The sequence below is a fragment of the Telmatherina bonti genome, assembly GCF_933228915.1.
Source record: "Telmatherina bonti genome assembly, chromosome: 17".
NCBI classification, from domain to species: domain Eukaryota; kingdom Metazoa; phylum Chordata; class Actinopteri; order Atheriniformes; family Telmatherinidae; genus Telmatherina; species Telmatherina bonti.
In genome coordinates this window covers 11,099,475-11,120,389 of record NC_136615.1, presented here as the reverse complement: position 1 = coordinate 11,120,389, position 20,915 = coordinate 11,099,475, and the positions used below count along the sequence as shown (strand labels likewise).

General features: G+C 41.1%; 1 protein-coding gene across 5 annotated transcripts in view; it reads right to left on the bottom strand.

Moving 5' to 3' along the window:
• LOC306768236 (tenascin-like) overlaps positions 1-19,969 on the bottom strand; it is a 40,830-nt gene extending 20,861 nt beyond the window's left edge. For all 5 annotated transcript variants that reach the window (XR_013771653.1, XM_079256504.1, XM_079256507.1 and 2 more), the window contains exons 1-7: positions 19,731-19,969; positions 9,774-10,342; positions 7,900-9,213; positions 7,287-7,550; positions 7,081-7,196; positions 5,728-5,881; positions 2,466-2,735 (exon numbers count right to left, since the gene is read on the bottom strand). Coding sequence is in view for 4 of the 5 variants with exons in the window: in XM_079256504.1 (XP_079112630.1) it covers positions 2,466-2,735; positions 5,728-5,881; positions 7,081-7,196; positions 7,287-7,550; positions 7,900-9,213; positions 9,774-10,260 (2,605 nt within the window). In the remaining variant the exon portion in view is untranslated. The remainder of the gene's footprint in view (positions 1-2,465; positions 2,736-5,727; positions 5,882-7,080; positions 7,197-7,286; positions 7,551-7,899; positions 9,214-9,773; positions 10,343-19,730) is intronic.
• Positions 19,970-20,915: the final 946 nt, after the last annotated feature.

The window sequence follows — 20,915 nt, the reverse complement described above, 5'->3', positions numbered from 1 at the left end:
ATAATAGTAATAACAACAGTAATAATAATAAAAAATAATTTTAATATAATATTATAATAATAATAATAATTAGTTGTGAGTGAGTCCGATGTTTTGGTATCTAAAGGCCTGTTTTCAAATTTGAACGATATTTGCTTTATATTTTAATTATGTAATGCACTTTGTGATGCTTTTGTGTGAAAAGTGCTATATAAAACAAATTTTGATTAATTAATAATTATATTTGAAAGAATGGTATCTCATCCCTTTAATGTCTCTTTTGCAGAGGTGGCAAATCCTGGTCCAGGAAGTAGAAGTCCTACCATGTTTTTGGATCTACCTGTACATTTAGAACAGGTGTTTTCACAAACAGGCTCGTTTACCTGGTAAATAAACTCTGCTCATTAAATTCAGCTGGTTTGGTGACTGGTCGGAACAGCTGCCGGACAGGACTTTTACTTTCTGGACCAGGAATTACCTCCTCTGCTCTTGTGTCTTTTTATGCTTGAGGACTTTAAACTTGTATCTTTGTTTTCTTATCAAGTTGTGTTAATCTGTGTTTTGTGTTGCTTCTGTCTTGTCAGACTGAATGCAACATCTCCCTGAATACAGAACAAAAACCTATGGGTACAAATAAAGGAAGCTGAACTTGATATTTGGTGCAAAATGTTGATAAATTCATGATTCAAAAAGGCTAGATTCGCTTTAACTACAACAGCACAAGGAACTTCACATATCTTCTACACTTCTTGACAAAAAAGCTAAAACAGCTAAATTGCATCTGGTGTTCCTGTTGCAAACAGAAATGAAGCATGTTGCAAGGAAGTGGTTCTGACACCTTCACTGAACTGCAGCATGAGACAGCTTGTTGGGAAAGCTTGAAAACACACTTAAGACCTGCATGTTTGGATTTTGATAGTCCAGGTTGCATCATATTCTAAACAAACTGCACCAGTTTGTTTAGTGTAGTTTTTAGACGAGTTTGTTTGATGTGTGCCAACATGGAGATGCTAGAATAAGTACATGTTCAAATGACCAACACTACCTCTGCTATACGAAACACTTCATCAGTTCATTTTGATCTAAAAGTGTGAACCTTTTTGCCTTGATTATTGTATAATAGGGACAAAACAGATTAAATCTACGGGTTTCTACTGTTGCCAACTTGGCGACGTTCCGCCAAATCTGGCAACTTTACAAACCCCATTGGCAACTTTTTTTGTTCAAAGGAACTAGTGACAAATCTAGCTACTTTTACAGGAGTTATTGGAGACTTTTCTGGTGTTTTGGCGACTGACTAGAAAGCACATATTATTCTGCAATTACTGTAAGGAACTGGCTGCAGGTGCAGCCAGTCAGAGGAGCAGAGAGGTTGACTGCGCGACTCCATGTACACAGTCAAAATGATTAGCGCATGTACTAATCCACCTGGCATACAGAGTGGGATGTAATTTGCAAAGTTTTTCACTGTCACGCCATTATAATTAATTGTATTTGATTTGAATGACAGCTTCAGTCACATTTTTTTATGTTTCAATTTGACAAAAAGAAAACCTAAAAGTAAGAAAACTACAAAAACAAAACAAAAAAAACAACAAAACAAAAAAAACAACAACCCACAATTAAATAACTTTACCAAAGTGTCTCTTTTGGGTCACTTTGCCAGTGCCAAGCCAGGATAGAGGAGGAGGGTTGGACATGCAGCTAGCATTGCAGTCCCTTGGTTAAATTTGATATTCTGACATTTAAACATTGTAGGACAAAATGGATTTAAACAATGTGGGTCTAAAAGTATTCAAAATCTATTTTTCAAAGGGATAGCTTTTTTCAATGGCAACCCCCAAATAGGCAAATATGCAAATTATTTAGCAACTTCTAGCAGCTTTTAGAACAGCCAATAGCTACTTTATTTATTGAGGAGTTGGCAGCAGTGCTGGTGCCAGTCAGGCAGAGTTTACATCCTACTAGAAACTCAGTAGGTTGGGACTGTAAATTTGGCCAAAGACAGCCATAAATAAAACTCCTACCAAACTCCTTCTCTCTAATTTTCTATCATCACTAACACTTTAATGTCTTGGTTTTACCATCTGGTAGAGGTAGATTTACAGTGACCTTTAGGAATTTCTTTTAAAAAATCTGGACATAAACATGCCTGAGCATCTCGACCAACTGGTTTGAGTATGAAAAACCCAAACTGTTTGTTATAACACTACTGTTTCAAATTTCAATCATTTCACTGTTGCTACATTACTATTGACTTCTTTTTAATATCTAAACCATTTGCAAAAAAACATTTATTCTTGTCCAAACAAAATGGAAAAACTTTTTTTTTCTCTGGCCTTTTTGCTGTGAAAGTTAAAGCAGAATCAGGGTTATTATTCCTTTAGCATTGCGTTTTTATCTACACATGCATCAAACATTGCAAAAATATTCAGTTCAGCAATAAAATGTCAAATGAATCCTTCTGATTATAATTAAAAGCCCACCTGTAGTGAACATGGTGGTTACAGGGTCACTGGTAGCGTCTCCGCTCCTGGAAATGAGCGAAACTGTGTATTCAGTGTCCGGTCTCAGACTGTCGATGCTGTATTGCTTGTCAGGAGGGAAAACGTCCACTGTGGTTTCATCTGCAGGGTCGGAGCTGGGCATGTAAAACATGGTGACACTATCCACTGGAGCCACTGGCAGATACCAGCTGATCAGAGCTGAAGAGTCTGTCACATCCTTCACTTCCAACTGCTGGGGGCCGTCAATCTCTGTAGCGGAAAGTCAAAAGGTTGAAAAGATGCTTTAAACAATATGTGAAAACTGACAGTGCAGCTGAGTGAAAAGAAAAACATGGCAAAGCCTTCAGAAACCAACAGACATCCAACTTTAAAGTGCGGAAAAACAAGCTTTAAAAAAGAGGTCATTCATACATTTTAAAAGCTTTTTACACTCCTTCAATAAAGACCAACAAAAGCAGGAAGTAAAAAGGTTTCAGAGGCTGATGTTTACATTGCAAAAGAGTAAAATCAATTGTTTGCACAATTAAGGTATTAACAGCAGGGCACTACACAGAGATGTATGTCGTATGACACAATGTTTTAATTAAATAACCATTAACTGGTTAAAATAAGGCCAATAAATGAAAACTGAAAAGAGAAAACAACAGTATCATTCTTTATGCTTAAAAGAGCTTGTGCCATGTTTTAATATGCTTTCTGGCTTCTGTACAATTTGTTAAAATGTTCAATGGATTGCATGCACCTTAAAGGTCGTTGTTTTAATCAGGAGAAGAAAAATACATGCATGTTTTAGTATATTTGTGAAAAAGAAAGTAACCTGGCTAACTTCATACATGCTAGAATATTTTTAATAAAAATGCTTTGAGGTGATTTTGTTGTAGGTGATTTTGTTGTATTATACAAATAAAGCTGATTTGAACTAAACCCAGAGTTCTGGGATTTCCTCATAAGGCGGCATGCAGCTATAAACTGAAGGCCTAAACATCCTCTGTAGGGACAGAAAATACATGTGTTTCATTTCACGGCTGGGTGAAAAGAGAGTGACATCATCTGGCAGCTTGTTGTTGACACTTCATCTGGGGAGAACTTGCGGGGTGCTTAACAATTAATGTATGCTGGGTCACATTTTGTCACTTCTTCTTTCCACTGATGTCAATAGCTCAACAAGGCGGAGAGGATCTTTTTGAGATGCAAAGAGCCGAGGCTTTGAGGAAGCACAAAAATCGGGACAAAGGCACACAAGACATGGACACTCGTATCTGCAAATAAACCCAAATCTCCACCAGCGATGTGAAAGTTGCTTCTTGTGAAGAACAAAGTGCCCTGGCCAGAACTTCATGCAAAGTATGCACAGGACTTGAGAACATGCTGTATTAACGGCATCCATCAGGACCTTTAGAAGTTTTTGCACCACAATGAAAGGCGCGTTCCACTGCTTCATTTAAGAGCATATCACTTTGTTTTTGTTTTATCACCAAGAAAAAGTGTTTGGTTGCCGCCACAACTGTATAGAAAAGATGGGCGGAGCCTCCGTGATGTCACCTGTAGGTTTCTCATGAGCTGAAATTAAACTCATTGGGCGGTTCCCACTGTTGCCGCCTTGACAGTGTCATGCATGCCGTCTCTCAAAGAAAATACAAAAATGGGCAAAGAGGTAAAGTTAAAAGGGGGGCTGTGAGTGTGGGGGTGGATTGTTGAAATCTATCAAACCCCAACCCAGAATGCTACATCATTAAATAGCACTGTTCCAACCTGTAGCTAAGAGCTAATCAAGCTAATAGGAGCTAGCTAGCTAATATAGGTAGGTGGGCTGAAGTTGGGTCACGCTGGTAGCCAGCTAAAACCTGCTTCACTCTGCCTTCTTGCAGCAGGATATCAGGTAGACTACCTGTCAATCAAGAAGACACACCCCTAATTATGCCAAATTTCAAGATTAAATTGGTTAGAAATGGATGAGTAATTAAAAAAATTCACTCCCTCCACAGCTGTTATGAAGGTAAACCTGACCTATTAAACCTAAAAGGGTTTTTTGTATGTTCATTTCTGCTGTGAATTTGGTCTATTTGCTATGTTTTTAAGCCCCTAGTGGATGAAGGGGTGAACTGCACTTTTAGGTTTCACTTGTAACCACCAGAAGTTGCCGCTTGGTTGCCACATCTGACATGGTGTTTTTTTCAGGAAAAATGTGAAGCAGTTCTGTATTTCTTTAGGTTTGTTATAGTCAGAGCTACATTAGGTCCATCTTGTAATCTAATGACTGGATGTTTGCAAGAAAATGTGTTGGACGAGCAGGTCTGTTGTTAGCCTTTAGCATAGTTAGCAAGCCTTCCAGGCAAACAGATTTGAGCTCAAGTTAGGATCTGGGAGCAGCTTCACTGCTGCTGTAGGCCACTATATTGAAAATTTAAACTAAGAAAAACAGCACATCAGACATAGACAGGAAGAGGGAGGAAAAACCACAAAAACAAGCCATGTAAAAATCAACTTGGCTCCATGAAGACACAAAAGGAGTAACTTTGCAGGAACTTTAATCATGTAATAAAATGTTTCCCCCTTTCAGCTCTGACGTGTTTACTACCTGACAGATCTCCTGTGGAGGAGATATCTCTCCATCATGTTTTGGATCCATCCTAAAAATAAAAAAAGCCTCCAGGGGTAAAAGAAGAAAACCGAATTGTCATCTATCACTTGTGAGCTGAGTCAAGTTTCAGCCCACACAAATAAATGACATCAGGATGAAATGGAGGGATACCCAGGGAGTCCACCAGCACAGATCGAGACTTTTCCACACACAGCTGAGGAAATATTGACTTGCCGTTCTGGAGTTGCGTAAGAATCTTGGAAACATTTCATAAAGTGATCTATCAGGTAATCTTGTAGTAAAGCATTTCAGCATGCAGTGGACAAGGTCTATGAATATAATTTAGCTTTTCAATAAAAACAACAACTATGACTTGGTCATGCTAGACTGAGATTTAATTTATATGAATTATTATCCTTTTCTAATATCTAGTAGATGAAGTATGCAGAGTCGACAGGGATTTCCTGTCGTAACCAAATCTTCATTATGGAATTTTATTCCGACATTAATATGTTTTTATAAATGTGTGCTTCAGTAACAGGTTTTGGTACCAAACTGTTAACAGCAGCATAAAAATAGTATGACTGCAACTTCTCATCTATGAAACGCTGATCAGACTTCAGCACTTATGTGACTGCATCCATGTGTGCTTAAACTCACTGGTAGTGACTTTCCTGGATGTTTGGGGTCCTCTGGTGTTGTTCTTGATAATGTTAATGGAGACCTCATACTCCTGTCCAGGTCCAAGTCCAGACTGGAGGAACTCGGTTTGAGAGGGTGGAAGGGTGCTCACAACTTTTCCATTTTCTTCTTTCTGCAGAGACAAAAAAAAAAAAAAAGCTGGTGTGATATAAAATGATGAGGGAATTTATGGAAAGCTCCCTCAAGACAGGAAATTTAGCATTATCTACATCATAAATATTATCTATGTTGTTTTCTGTACTGTGTGTGTGTGTGTGTTCTAGTTTTTAGTCTTTGTACTCTTCTTTATTAACACTGAGGACAAATAAAGTAAGCAGCCTAAAAAAAAGTTTTAACATTTTCTGTGTTTTATTACCTGTTACAAGAATAAAATGATGCAGAACTCTTAAGCTAAGAATATAGTTGCCTTATAACCCCCCGATGCCTCAATAGTAATAAAAACAATGAATACAGTGCCACATTTTTTTTTCCATTTGGACGTGAGCACAAGTTGTTTCTTTCTGCCAGCCCAGCTAACACTGGACATCTCTGACATTAATGCACATTATACAGTCTGGAGCACAATTACTGTCAATTTGCCTTTTTTGGGGGCTCATTGTGTCTCAGTTAAATGTCAGAGCCAATAAAAATATTGTTTCTTGTAGGCATCTAGAAGCTTCAAGCATCTGCTTGTAGCTGGTCTCACTGGGTTAAATCCAATGTCAGGACTTTTTTAGCAAAGTTTAAAAAAAAACAACAACAGCCTTTTCATTCCCACCTTCATCTTAAATTTACTTTACCTCCAAACAGGCTTTGTGATCTTCTGATTTAATCATTCTTCCATTATAATCAATTCCTCTTATGTCACTGGCAAGTTTGCAGCCACCCACCTCTAGAAAACTGCAATCATTTTCTAGGTAGAGCATATCTTGTACTAAATATTGGGATTATCTGGCAAACGCTTAACAGTAACAGTCAAACATTACACACAATAAACTGACCAAACATCTGTGTAGATACCAAATGACAGCATATTTATAGCAGAGTAAAACATCAGCAAAAGCTAGAAACTAGAAGAAAGCTCTGAATTATCAGCTGCTGCAGTCCTTTCTTTTTTGCTGAAGCATTTCTGCTTCATATTCCAAGCAGCAGATTTAGTGCCAGCACTGTGACATCCAGACTTGCCCACACTCAGGTTTTCCATGTGTCACAGCAAATTTAATGCTTGGCACTGAAATAAATCCATGTTTTACTAAAGCTTCCAATAAGCTGGCACAGCTCAGTGCTTCATAAAACTGAGGGGAAGCCTTTGAAAGAGATGAGCAGACTGACCGTGTTGCGGAAATAGATCTCCCAGCCATCAAAGGAGATGTCCAGTTGGTCCCACATAACCTCTACAGAAGTTTCCCTTATTGATTTGAATCTTAAACCCTCTGGCTGTGGGAGATCTGCAGGGATGGAAGCAAAAATAATCATCAGTTCTGTTTTTTTGTCTTCTTAAGTTACTCTGAACCAACCCAGAAATGCTGATAATGCACCTGTGGCCACCCTTGCACTAACAGGGATGCTCTTCTTGTTGCTCAGGACAGCGTAGACATTGATAAGGTACTCGATGCCAGGCTCCAGCTCTTTCACAGTGGCTGCAGTTTTGTCTCCAGGCACAGTGAACTCCAGGAGAAGACCCCCAGGACTGGTTGGCACATATGTGACGAGGTATTCCGTGACTAGCATCTCATTGTCCCAGGACAGGTCCACGGTGTCGGTGGTGACCTCACCGACTGTTAGGTCCTTCGGAGGAGACACTGGAAAAAATGTTTTTTAGGAGAGAAGAAAATAGTTGAGGATTTTTTTTTTCCCTCAAATGGGTTCTCATAGCCAGAGTCACTGGATATCCACCATGTAGTGCTAATGCAAACTCCAGAGCCACATCTGGCTGTGGTGGGAAGAACTGCCAAAAAAGCACAAACCTAGAGCGCGCAGGCCAAAAGCCTCTTTTATATCCACCAAAATAGGTTTTCTCAGGGCGAGTGGTGAGTGAATTTTGAGAATGGAAGGAAATGACATCATTCTGCATTTGCTTTTATAGCTTTTCAAGTTAACTCATGGAAACTTTCAGGAATTGTAAAGTGCCAAAACTTGTCAGCTTCTTACCCTCTGAGCAGTCCTCGCCGATGTATCCCTCATCACAGAGGCACTGCCCATTGACACATCGGCCTTTGTCGTGGCAGTTGTTGATGCAACTCAGCTCTGCACAGCTCTCTCCCTCAAATCCACCATCACATGTGCACCTCCCGTTGATGCAGCGCCCCCTGTTGTTGCAGTTATCTGGACATGCGAGCACAGAGCAGTCGTCTCCTGTGTAGCCTTCCGGACAGACACACTTCCCATCGAGGCAGTAACCCCGAGCCAGGCAGTCATTAGGACAAGCTTTCTGACTGCAGTCTTCTCCGCTGAACCCTTCCTCACAAACACACTGCCCATCGATGCACCGGCCACGGTTTCTGCAGTTGTTGGGGCAGCTCAGTTCACTGCAATCCTCGCCAGCAAAGCCGGCATGGCACACACAGCGACCGCCAATGCACGCCCCACGGCCGTAGCAGTTTGAGGGGCAGGTGTGGATGCTGCAGTCCTCACCAGCAAAGCCTTCATCGCACACACACTGCCCGTTAACACATCGCCCCCTCTGCAAGCAGTTGTTGGGACAGGAAAGCTCCGAACAGTCGTCTCCCTGGAAACCAACATCGCAGGAACATTGCCCATTGATGCACTGGCCTCTGCTGTTGCAGTTGTTTGGACATGCCAGCTGGCTGCAGTCCTCACCTTGATAGCCTGAGTCACAGATGCACATCCCATTGAAGCACGTGCCTCTGCCATTGCAGTCGTTCAGGCAGGTGAGCTGAGAGCAGTCTTCTCCGCTGTACCCGGCAGTGCAGATGCATTTACCATCAACGCAGAAACCGTTGCCGTGGCAGTTGTTTGGACAGCTCTGCTCTGCACAGTCCTCCCCGCTGAATCCCTCATCACAGTAGCAGGTGCCGTTCACACACCGTCCGCGGTCGTAGCAGTCTTTGGGGCAGATGAGTTCAGAGCAGTCGACGCCGGTCCAAGGTTCATCACACACACAGTATCCATCATCGCAGCGACCGCGACCCAGGCAGTTGTTCAAGCACCGGCTCTGAGAGCAGTCCTCTCCAAAGAACTCATCCGAACAAACGCAAACGCCACCCACACAGTGGCCTTGTGCTCCACAGTCCACAGGACAGACCTCGAGCGTACAGTCTTCTCCGGCAGAGCCTTTGAAGCACTCACATTTTCCATCCACGCAGCGTCCACGGCCCTGGCAGCCATTCGGACACTCAGGCTCAGTGCAGTTGGGTCCGGTCCAGCCAGGCTCACAAATGCAGCCACAGGTTTCAGTACTGTAGTTTCCATGGCTGTTGCAGAACGGCTTTGTTCCCAAACCACCTTTAAAGTAAAAAAAAAAAAAAAAAAAAGAAGAAATAAAGAAAACAAACAGAAATGTAGAACAGAGGGGGGCAACTCCGGCCCTTGAAAGCCGCAGTCTTGCAAATCTTGGGAGCTTCCCTGCTGCAACACACCAGACACAAATGTGTGGTGCAGCAGGGAAGCTCCCATGACTTGCAGGACTGCGGGTCTCAAGGACCAACATTACAAGTAGCTTAGAAAAATAATCTCATCACCTTTACACAACAATGCCACATTTTGGCTTTTAAAATGCTTCCTGCTTATTTTCCAGAGTAAAAAAAACTTCCTTTTCTCAAATGGCATAATGTTTCTTCCAGCTGCAACAAGACTTCTCATTTATATTAACGTCCCATTTAAAGTTAATTGATGAGTTGCTGGCCTTCGTTCTGCAGAGAAATTTACACTCCTACACTCAGTTCTAATGAAATCTAACCTGATGAGTGGAGCAGATGTGACTCACACTGAACCAGACTCATGGTGTCATATAGTATTACTTGTGAAGCATTTTTTTTATTGTATTGGCTGCATGAGACACTGACCTGTGACCTGAGCAGTGCAGCAGGCCCCTTCGTTGCTGCACTGATCCCTCAAAGTCGAAACTTCGCCTTCAAGCATCTCCAGTCGGCTCATGAGGTCCTTCAGGGCTGGCAGGTCGTCGTTACAGCCGCAGGCCTGCCGAGGTATGTTGATGCGATGCGTGAAGACGATCTGGTTCTCCCCATCGAGTGTGTGTTCTGTGAAGTGGTGGCCTGAGGAGGAGGAGGAGGAGGAGGCGGCCTTGGGAAGGAGTTGCGTGCTCTCTGGTGCGTCCAGGTCTACTGAGCACAGCGAACTGGCAGGAACGTCGATGTTATAGACGTGGCTGAAAACCACAGGATGGCCTGCACCTGGTAGGGTGTGGTTGGGATCTTTAAGGGGTGACGGAGTCTGACGTCGATGCTGCAGGATTTCCTTGACCAGCCCAGCATCAGATAAGCTGAGAAGAACAATCAGAAGAAGGCAGCCTTTGAGGCTTTGTGTGCCCATGCTCGACGTAGGACGTGGGACCGGTGAAATAAATCTATCAGGGCCTCTTTTCTGAAGACCAATTCTGGTTACAGGAAAAACTCTGGAAAGACAGAAGGACATCATAAAAATCCCACAGAATCAATGTCAAACTGATCTTAAACTTCATGCTATAAAACCAAAGTACAGATGCAGCCACTTAAAACAGCTGCTTTCCGCCAGTTTCCAGCCAGAGGTTGTGGTGCTACAAGGATCTGGCATGGAATTGTCTGGCAAATGAAACAACTCATGTGTGAAACGGCCAACCACTCCAAGTGTCTATAACTAAGAGCTTGACTGCTTTCTTGTGAAGGCCAAGATCACTTAAAGTTAAAGAAACTGGAGATAATGTGATAAAGAAAAGGTGGGGACGACGTGCAAAATGCTAACTAAAATCAAAACACTCTGCTTTAGCAATCTTATATACTATTACTTTATTCAATATAGAAACATATGACATGTTTAAAGGTCCCATAATATGCTAAATTTGATTTCTAAATATGTGTGTCATATGTGTCCTCATAGCCTGTGTATGAGGCCCAAAAATGAAATAATTTGTACCATCTTTCACCTGCTTGATCCACTGTTTAGTGATTGTGTGTTGAAACAAGTGAGTCTGAGATCTTTCCTTTTCTGAACCCATCAAGAGAATTAACCAGTCCCTCCAGTAGTGGATACTGTTATTAACTTGTCTTCCAGTAAGCTGAGCCTGCCATCTAAAAATCACAGAGCAGTGGAAGTGTCTGAAAGTCCACACTATTTCCTACTCACGCCCTACATACTGGTCACGCCATTTTCTGTGGATGTCCAGAGAGAAAGTAGTGCACTCAAAATCACCCACAATGCATCTTGAAAAGCAGTGAGTATCGATGGTCACTAGACAGGTCAGTACAGACCAGAATGCATTGCTGCAGGAGCTCAAAGTGGCACAAGTGACACAAACGTAAAAGCAGGTTAAAAAAAAAAAAAAAAAAAAAAAAAAAAAGATCCTTAAAGATTTAATTGTTGAATAAATATGCAACAATAAAGAATAAATGAAAATATGAGAAAATAAAGTATTTTAAACACTAGTTTGGATTTGGAATGAAGCGTGGTGGTTGCCGTGGTGACGGTCCGTAGTCACTTCATCTGCAACAACAAGAATATGCAGCTTTGTGTCCGAATCACCAACAGAATTAGTGCACTATGTAGTGTGCTATATAGTTTAGCCCTGTAGAATAACTTCTTCCCACTTTTTCGAACTCCTTTTATCTCACGAATTTAATTGTCAAATTGATAAGGAATTATTATTATTATTGTTATTAACATTAATATGTGTGATTATTATTTTTTTAATTAGTATGTATATGTATGTATATATGTGTGTGTATGTACATATGTACATATGTATGTATAAGCATGTACTCATATTTTTCTTTTCCTATTTTCTTTCATTTTTTTCGAAATAAATAAACTAAGAGTAAATGAGGGGTTAGTGTAGACATTCGGACACAGCCAGGGTCGAGTGCGAGCCTCATATTATCCGCAGGAGGGGCGTAGACACGTACAGAAACAGCTCATGCTAAGTAAAGCTCATTAGAGGCATTTCCTGAATGGCAACGAAGGACCCGTTTGGGGTAATACACTCTGAAAACAATGCTGACGGACCTCTGACACCCAGATTTAATTTTTGAAAAGTATGAAGACAAAAGGACCTTTAAAATGAGATGGTTTTCATAAAATGTTAATGTTTAAAAGTGGAAAATATTAAAAACGTTAACTCATCTTGAGCTCATATTCCACACTGGAGAGCACTGAAGCTCATTACACACTCCTCAAGAAGCAAGAACCACAAGAACAAGAACACAGCTCGATTTATGCTCCACAAGAAACTTCATCTTCGACTGGGCGCATGTAACATTCGGGACATTTGAAAGTTCCTTTAAACCCATGAAAGCCTGTTTTGTGCCAGCATCACAGTGTACTGTATGAGCCATGCTGAGAATAAAGAGCCATGGTGACCATTCCAAGCCAGTGAGACCAGACAACTTTTTTCAGCTGCATAATGGTAAAATTCAGTTGTTTTATTTTTCTGATATTTTTTTTAGATTTGAGTTCTTATGGCAATTGAAAGTTTATTTTTTCTCTAATCTGTGAATTAGAAACAGAAACTTTTCAGATATGAAACCCAGTTATGTCTGCTTCATTTCCTTCCACAGCAGAAGTTTCTGATTTGCTTTTAGCTCATCTTGAATTATGGTAATTCATGTTTTTGCTGCTTCTAAATCAGAGCGAATTGAACTGAATCACTAGCTTGCAGCATAACAATTGCTGAGCATGCCAGAGATTTATCACTTCATCATATTTCTTCCATGCCTTCCTGTGAATGTAATGCTGCACGAAAGAAACCTCAATACTAAAGAATCTGCAGCTGCTCTGGCTCATCAACTTCTTTCATACTCATGTACACAAACAAAATCTCAGTTTTGATTCTATGAATTTGGTAGGGTTAGATAAAAGTGTAAAAATTGATAATTCACTGCAGGACTTTTTCTCTTTGACAAGTATCTTGCATGTCTCCATCATGCTGGGCACTAAAACTAATCAAATTTAAGAGAAATCAAACAAGCTTCTTCCTCAGTGTGGAAAAATTTTCCTTGGATTAGTTTGTGATGAGTTTCCAAAATAATCCAGGTGAAGAAGCTGAAGCCCACTCGAGGCAAACAACATTTTACTACTGGAAGCATTTCCCATCAGAGTCTCAGGATACATCAAAGCTATGATATAGGAGGCAACTGAAACGGTTTGCAGGCTTTACGTAACTTTAAATTTACTCTGAACTTTAGAACTTTTAATCCTCAAACATCCTGTAAACATCCCGTCCACATGCTTATCTGCTGCCTTGACTTGGAGGCAAAACGGGTCTGTGAAAAGGTGCACAAGCATTTCGTTAGAAAGTTTTTTTTTATAGTTCTTCTCCTGCACATGCAAACTCATGAAAAATGGCTTCCAGAGGGGAACACTACCTGCAGTTGGCTAAATTTAAAAAAAAAAAGAGAGGCGCTGCAGCTGGTTTTGTTCTTATAAAGGCTTCAAACAGTCCAGCTTGGTGCTTGTTGCATCTTTTTGTGATGATCTGTTGCCTTTGTGAATTTAAGGACGTTATATTCTACCTACAAAAACCTCTGCATATAAATAAAACCGTGTCATGCCCATTTCATCCTCCCAAAAGAGACACTTGCTGCACAAAACCCATACATCCACATTCTTTCCCTGCTTGTCTTGTAAAAATGAAATCCATCCTTTTATTTTATGTTGCAGAATTCAGACTGACTGGACCTTTTCTGGGCTGCTTCCTCAGAAATCTGACTTTTTAGAGACAAATTAAAGTCATTTGTCAAACACGAGTACATTTTTTTCCAAAATGTGAAAAATCTGTACAAGTTTAGTGGGTTTTTTTCTCTAATAGATTCCTGGAAGAAATTCCAGATATATAAAGCAGAAGAACGGGTCGGGGGAGGGGTCCGGGGTGTTTCTGGCCAGGAATCTTTACATCCAGCGAGTGTAGCTGAGCGCCACTATGCTTCAATGTTGTCCCCATTTTTAACTTTCATTTGGACGACAGGAAGCACGTCGTCGTGCCAAAAGCAAACTGATGACTATTAAACTGAGCTACAGGTACGAAGGCAGATGTATCTCATCAGTCGTCTTCCTCTTTTACTGTCCCCACCTTTGACCTGACCTTCCTTTCATCCCGAGCCTCATCATCCTACCAGGTTAAGCACAGAAATAAAACCAAGCTTGAGTTTCACAAGTTCTTACACATCTGGTGCGTGGGGTCGAATAAAGGCAGGTTAGGACAGGAGCTGTAAATCTTAAAACGAGGTCTTACAAAATGTTTTTGATCTTTTCAAAAAGGAAAAACTTCACAAAACCGATAATTTATGGTCTTCAGGGTAAAGGATGAATGTCTTAAATGTCGGCAGGACTCTCACTGTGTTTGGATAAAGATGCTTCTGATGACATCAACTTGTGGAAGTCTGCATATTTGTTAAAAGTTCTCATAGAAATATTTAGTTTAATACTTTTTGTTCTCCAAGCAATGATACTTGTCAAAAAATAATACATTATTCTGTGCAGTTATTAACAGACCTTTGACAGATCAGTGTAATCAGTCGCTCCAACTTTTTTCAAGCACTTCAACAGAGGATTGGAGATGATATTAAGGATATTTAATATTTCTGGATTTAAGAAATAAAAACAAAAAAAAAAAACTATGAAGAGGCAGAGGTGTAATTTTATCTGGAATAAAGTATGACATCACACATTTTCTCTGTATTTATCTCTAGTCCTGCATTTACCAGCCAGTCTATGGAATCAGATTTGTTGCAGAATCTCCAAGCAAAACCTTTTAAAACTCAAGCAAAAAACAAAACAAATCAGGCTACAGCTGTGTCACTCCAAAACTCACCAGCCAATCGGAATGTGCCCCTTAAAGAGCCCGTCCATGAAAGGTTTGTGTCAGAAATGAAACCAAACAATCGAGAATCAAAACCAAAGACTGAGAAGCGAAACTAAAATAGCGAGAAAAGAGAAAGAGGAAACTGCAAACAAAACTACTCAATTTAATCAAATAAAAGCCTAATAGTTTTCATGACGATTGATCATTTTTTATTTTGAGATAATTTATTTTACTTAAGTTTTAGAAAGTTTGGTTTTAATTGTTGTGTTTTGCTTGAGTTTTAAAAGGTTTTGCATGGAAATGTTGAAACAAATCTGATTCCATACCAGTCCAGCTCTGTTCATGTGAATCACCACCTCCTCCCTCCCCTCGTAGCCCCCCATGTTCCACAAAGTGTTGCTGTTGTTTTGGTCAGTGTTTTTGCATGTTTGCTTGCAGGCAAGGTGAGTGGGAGAAAAAAGTGGAGGCGGTGTGGCTCATGGTGGACTTTGTTTTGGTTTACAGCGGGGGTCCGGTCTTTGAGATCTTCCATCTTGCAGCTTTTAGATGCATCCCTTCAACACATCTGAAGTGAATGGCTGAATGCCCTCATCCTCGTGTCATTCTGCTCCACAGCAGCCTGTAACAAGTCATGCATTTGATTCAGATGTTTTGGAGAAGGGTTGCACAGAAAGTTACAGGATAGTAAGTCTGGAGGACTGGACTTGGAAATCCCTGCTAGTGCTCAAAAGCAAACCAAGTGATGAAACCATTTTACTTTTGGAGTCTTTTCATCAATTAAAACATAAATTTGAACTTCATGAATCCATATTATGAAGAAACAGAAACACATTTGCTTATTTGCTTAAATATTTACATTTCAGTTGAGCTCTTGTCATAAATTGCAGTTTGCTGCGAGACTTTTTAGCATCATTTGATTTTTATGTGGAAGTTATCAAAGACAACAGACCAAGAGGTCCGTAACCTGATTTAACACACTTTTGTAATCTATTGGGTTTATAAATGAACAATATAAAGAAAAATCAGTATATTTTATTTTCTTTGGAGTTTCAGTTCAGTATGAGAAGAATAAATTAAACTGGGACTCATTTATTATTCAAATAACTCCAAGAAATGATCATCTACTTCCGAAAGACATCAACAGAGATCTTAGAGAGTAAGGATTTTTCTAACTATTTGGAGTCCATCATTCTAGAGTAGAAAGATTATTAGAAACATGGAAAATCTGCCAATCTTTCAAAGAGTGGACGTCCCAGTAAGTTCAGCCCAAGGTCAGACTGTGGGATGTTCTGAGAAACCAGACAGCTACATCTCAGAATCTCCACGTCTCAGTTAACAATACCTTATTTCTTTCAAGGCTGCAGGAGAAAACATGGCTGCACAGCTCAGGTTTACAAAGCTGCACCTGAACAAATCACAAGATTCCTGGATCAACATCCTTCAGGCGTCCCAGATCAAACTGGAGATGTTTGGTCAGAACGCACAGCGGCACGTAAAACAAATCAGAACAAACACACCATCCCAACTGTAAAGCACGGCGGTGGAGGGTTGATGATCTGGGCCAGTTTTGTAGCCATGGTACCTGAACAGCATGCAGTCACTGAGCCTAAACATCTCTGTATATCAACATATTCTAGATAAAAGGCAAGGCCATATATAGGACAACTAAAGCTTGAATGGAACCGTCTCATGCAGCAGGTCAATAATCCCAGAATACAGCAGCAGACCTGCAACAAGAGATAAAATAGAGTCCAGTCCAAACCTGAGTTAGTCTGAAATGCAGCGGTGGAAACAAAGATAAGTGCATAAACCTCAATGAACTGAAGCAAGAGAAGATAATAAAGACTGGGCAACCATTAAAAACAAGATAAAATGGATTGACAATGTAGTAAAAGAAAGGAGCTCTGTCTGGAGATGATTCTTGTTTTTATTGGTATTTTATGACAACAAAATAAAAGTATACAAGCAAAGACAGAAGGATGCAGCTTCATCGTGAAGAGTATAAAGCAAACGTGTTTTTACGAGGCAACATACATATAAGAAGCACCACATATAAGCTGTTATTAAACTGCTGGCCAAGTTCCTGCATCTGGCTGCCTCCAGACACGATGCACAAATAACTTCTGCTTGGTTCACTGCAGCATCATAATGCGCCTTGTTGTGTCTGGACGTCAAGACAAACAGCTGATGGAGGAGACAGTGGCTGCGTTTCCATCTTTGGTGGGGTTTTTTTTTTTTTTTTTTTTTTTTTTTTTTTTACATGCGGCAAAGAATTTGCTTTAGCTTTCTTTCTTTTCTAAAACTTTGAAATCCACTGTTTGTTCAGCACCGCACCATCTTTACCGGAAATGAGCTGGCGATGACCCCCCCCCACGTCATGTCAGGGGACACATAAATGCAAAAGAAGTGTTTCCATTACAGTCCTATGATGTGTTTCTACATCAAAACATCTGAAAATCCACCTCTTGAGAGCATAAAAACTTTTTAGTGATTTGGAAATGTAGGCTTTTTCATTAGTGTTTTTTTTTTTTTATTGCAATATTTAGTTTTTGCGCAATTCTAGATGTAATGGAAACACACCTAGGAAATGCAAGCAAATAAGTGATGTGTGACTTCAGCCTGAGCCTTATTAAAGCCGAGGTAGCCAAAAGATGGTGGTGGGTTTGGGAGAATTAAACACCAGAATCTCCACCACAGTTCTAGTTTCTTTTAAAATTTACAGATAAACATCCTACAAAAGTCTTCAAACAGACTGTGAAAAGAAATCATCCAGGAAAGATAGAAAAAGAGAAGAACATGGAGACTTTATGAGCATCTTTGGACTATTGCTAGGCAACCGCTACTTTCCAGAAACAAGCAGACACCATATTTATACAAAAGTAATTTGGTGCTTCTGCATCATTGTACAAACAAGTCAGTGTAAAAAGACAAAAATACATAATCCAGAGGAGACCTGAGGTAAACCAAGGACAACCAATTTGTCTGTAGGACATGGGAAGACAATCAGTAGAGGAAACAGAAACAAATATAACCTGTTCGCTAAGTTAGAATCCATTTGCTGGAGCTTAAGTATTCTTTCCCGCATGCTGGCAGCGAGAAGGGAACTTTCCCACGTGGAGAAGAGAAACCGAGAATGTTGGCCCTGGACTCATCACATCTGTTTTGCTTAGTCAAAGAAAATGTAAAAAAAAAAAAAAAGGGATTTCTGTGTCCAGATACGATGAAAGCTTCCCCTCCGTGGTACTGCATGTGAGATCTGATCGGTCGGTGCCATCCGCCAGCCGAGGAGTGACGAAGCAAGAAGCGAGCGAGCGCAGCGCGTCTGGATACTCCTCTTAGGAAACATTTGCGGCCGATGGCAGCATGTCGGGAATCCGCTCGGTGGTCAACGCTAAACGAGCGCATCTGTTTGTTTTCTGTGAGAACTTTTGGAGTTTCCATAAACTGTGGAGCTCGACTCTCGTGGCATCTGGCGCAGCTGGAAATCATCAGGAAAGTTAATTGAGGCAGTTACTGTAGATAGAAACTGCAGCACCTCATCAACAGAACGATCCCACTGCTGCACGGCAGACATCCTCAAGAGTGCCTTAAAGTTTAACCGTCCCCCCCCCGTTGAGCCTTAAATGGGGGCAGACGTCAGTTTCTATCGCAACTATTGAGTCTCTCTGCACCCGTAAATGTTCGTATTTGCTGATTTTATTCACCATAATGTCGGCATTATGTCACTTTTCTTATTATCAATCAACTAATCATTTAATTAATTAACTGCCTGATCAAACTGACGTGTCCGTATCATCATTGTGAAGAACATAAGACATTTGTTCTCTTGTAAATCATCACCTCCAAGCAGCCATCTGTGCTCAGGCCCACTCATCACCAACACACCTGATTTTAGACATTTCTGATAGACTGAGCTAAAACTGTCAGAAAAAAAACCCTGCAATTACATAACACACATCTATTCAAGTGTTGAGAAGAATCACGGCAACGTGGTGCAAAGCTAACCTGCAGCACTGTCATGCCGTCACTCAGCTGACACTTCCAGCTGCAAGCGTAGAAACAATCCAACACCTCTGACAGAACAAAACGAGGTGTGTGACACTGAGTTATGGCCGACCCCTGGCTCTTTGTGACCAGGTCATGCAGGGGGGAAAGTGTGGAGGACGAGCCCCTCAGGGAGCTCGAACCAGATGTCCGTCTGACGGGGGTGGGGGGGTGTTCACAGAGACACCTCTCACGCTTCCCAGGACACCCGGCGCTGACTGCAGCAGGGAGGCTGTAAACTGTCCCAGCCCTAACAGCTGACGCCATCCAACCGTGTGGAGGAGGGGAGGAAGTCCACATGAGAGGTAGAGGACGATTAAAATCTTCCTCAGGTGAAATGTTCTGCTGAACGGGGAGTGCAGCTGGTGACTCAAACGCTCCACACAAAGCATAAAAAGGATGAAACCACTGCAGCAAGACTGTAATTAAACGCAGCTAATGGACTGAACGGATGAAGTATTTTCTTCTCCTTTGCCTTCATTTCGACTTTATGATGGAAAATTGACGTGCAGTGAAAATTGAATCGCACCGCTCGAGGTAACGTGGCTGAATCACCAAGCTGCTAAATCCTAAAACCAGCAAACGCCTCGTGTATTTCTTCGCCCATGTGCATGAACGTACGCATGGATAGACGGCTTTAATCTTCAGGTTTTACAGTACTGATCTACAACCTGACTAGCTCTGAAAGCATTTCTTCTTGGCATGAAGCGTGCTGGCCGTTTCTGAGGTGATCAAAGCTGTTCCACATGTTCAGTCCCCCAGCAGGGAGACATTACCACTGAATTGGCTGCTGTGTGTGAGGAAGAAGTTGCACTACACAACAAGAATGCCTAATAAACTGGTAAACAAGCCATTCATGCACATTTTGAAAAAATACGTTTAAAAAAAAAAAAAAAAGTAAAGAAATGGATCATTTGGCATCAAACTGGCTCAAAAGTCTCATGCATGCATAAATACGTCTTCTCACCTCTGTTAGAGGAATCAGATTTCTTTCTGCAGGTATAACGCGGTGCTCCTCACAAGTAAAGGATGCTTCGCTCTCCTCTGTCACCTCTCCGACTTGCAGCGTCTCCAACAAGGTGGCAGCTCTGTCAGCCCTTCCTCAGCCTGCTCCTTATCTTCCCTCAGCATTCACAGCTCAGGCTGAAGCTCAGCTCCTTTTCAGTGAATCAAAAAGCAGAGACAGAGGCAGAGTGTGTGTGGGAGGAAATGTCTTTTAAAGCGTGAGGAGAGTTTGGGTCAGACACCCATAGCTTTAAACTCCAGCCCTTAAATAGCCCGTCATTCTCCCTCCCTTTCTGCCCTCCCTCTACTGTAACTAATGGATGCAGAGCTGGGCTGCTGCCGTTAAATGAGATGCCACTGTTCCTGGGAGTCATGACAGAAAGCGCAGGGCTTGTGGTTGTGCAGAAAAATTACAGGGAAAAGCCTGAACAATGAGAGGAAAGTGAAGTAAGAGCACAGACAGCAGGCAGACATCAGCCTCCAGTCAGACTAACTTCACCGTAATGATTCAGTATTTTCTCCTGCCTGATTAAAGCTGCAAAAATGAAGTGTTTTACTAAATGATCATGTCATGTTGGGACAGTTTACATTTCCACTTACCTCCTGCTGACACTAAACCTTCCTTACTCCAAATCCTCCTTCCAGTCTTCCACAGGAGCTTGTGTTAAAGAAGTCTGAATGTGCAGCATGTTCCCTCCTGATTTAACTTCTCCTTTATCATCCAATAAAAATCAACAAATGCGATAGAATTCAGTTTCTGGTTCATTTAAAGAAAAGAAAAAGTATTTTCGCTGACAACGACATGGCTTCTTTTACCAGACTGGACAAGCCAACATGGACACAGTCTTCATTTAAAACCTCCAAGACATCTTGAAATGAGCGTAGGCATCATGTCAGCTGCGGTCAACCCCAAACTGTGATGCAAAACTAGTCAGTCAGGGTGACATGCAGCACGCCGCCATACGGACAGCCTTCTTAATGTGATTAGAGGATGAAGCGAGCATCAGTTAAATCTTTTAAGTGAGTCGGTGAGGCTGCTTTAGGAATACAGTTTAATAGTGTAGAGTAACGTGTGTGTGTGTGTGTGTGTTATATTTGATTCAAAGTTTCTGAATTTAAAGGGGTCTCAGTGTAAAATATAATTTAA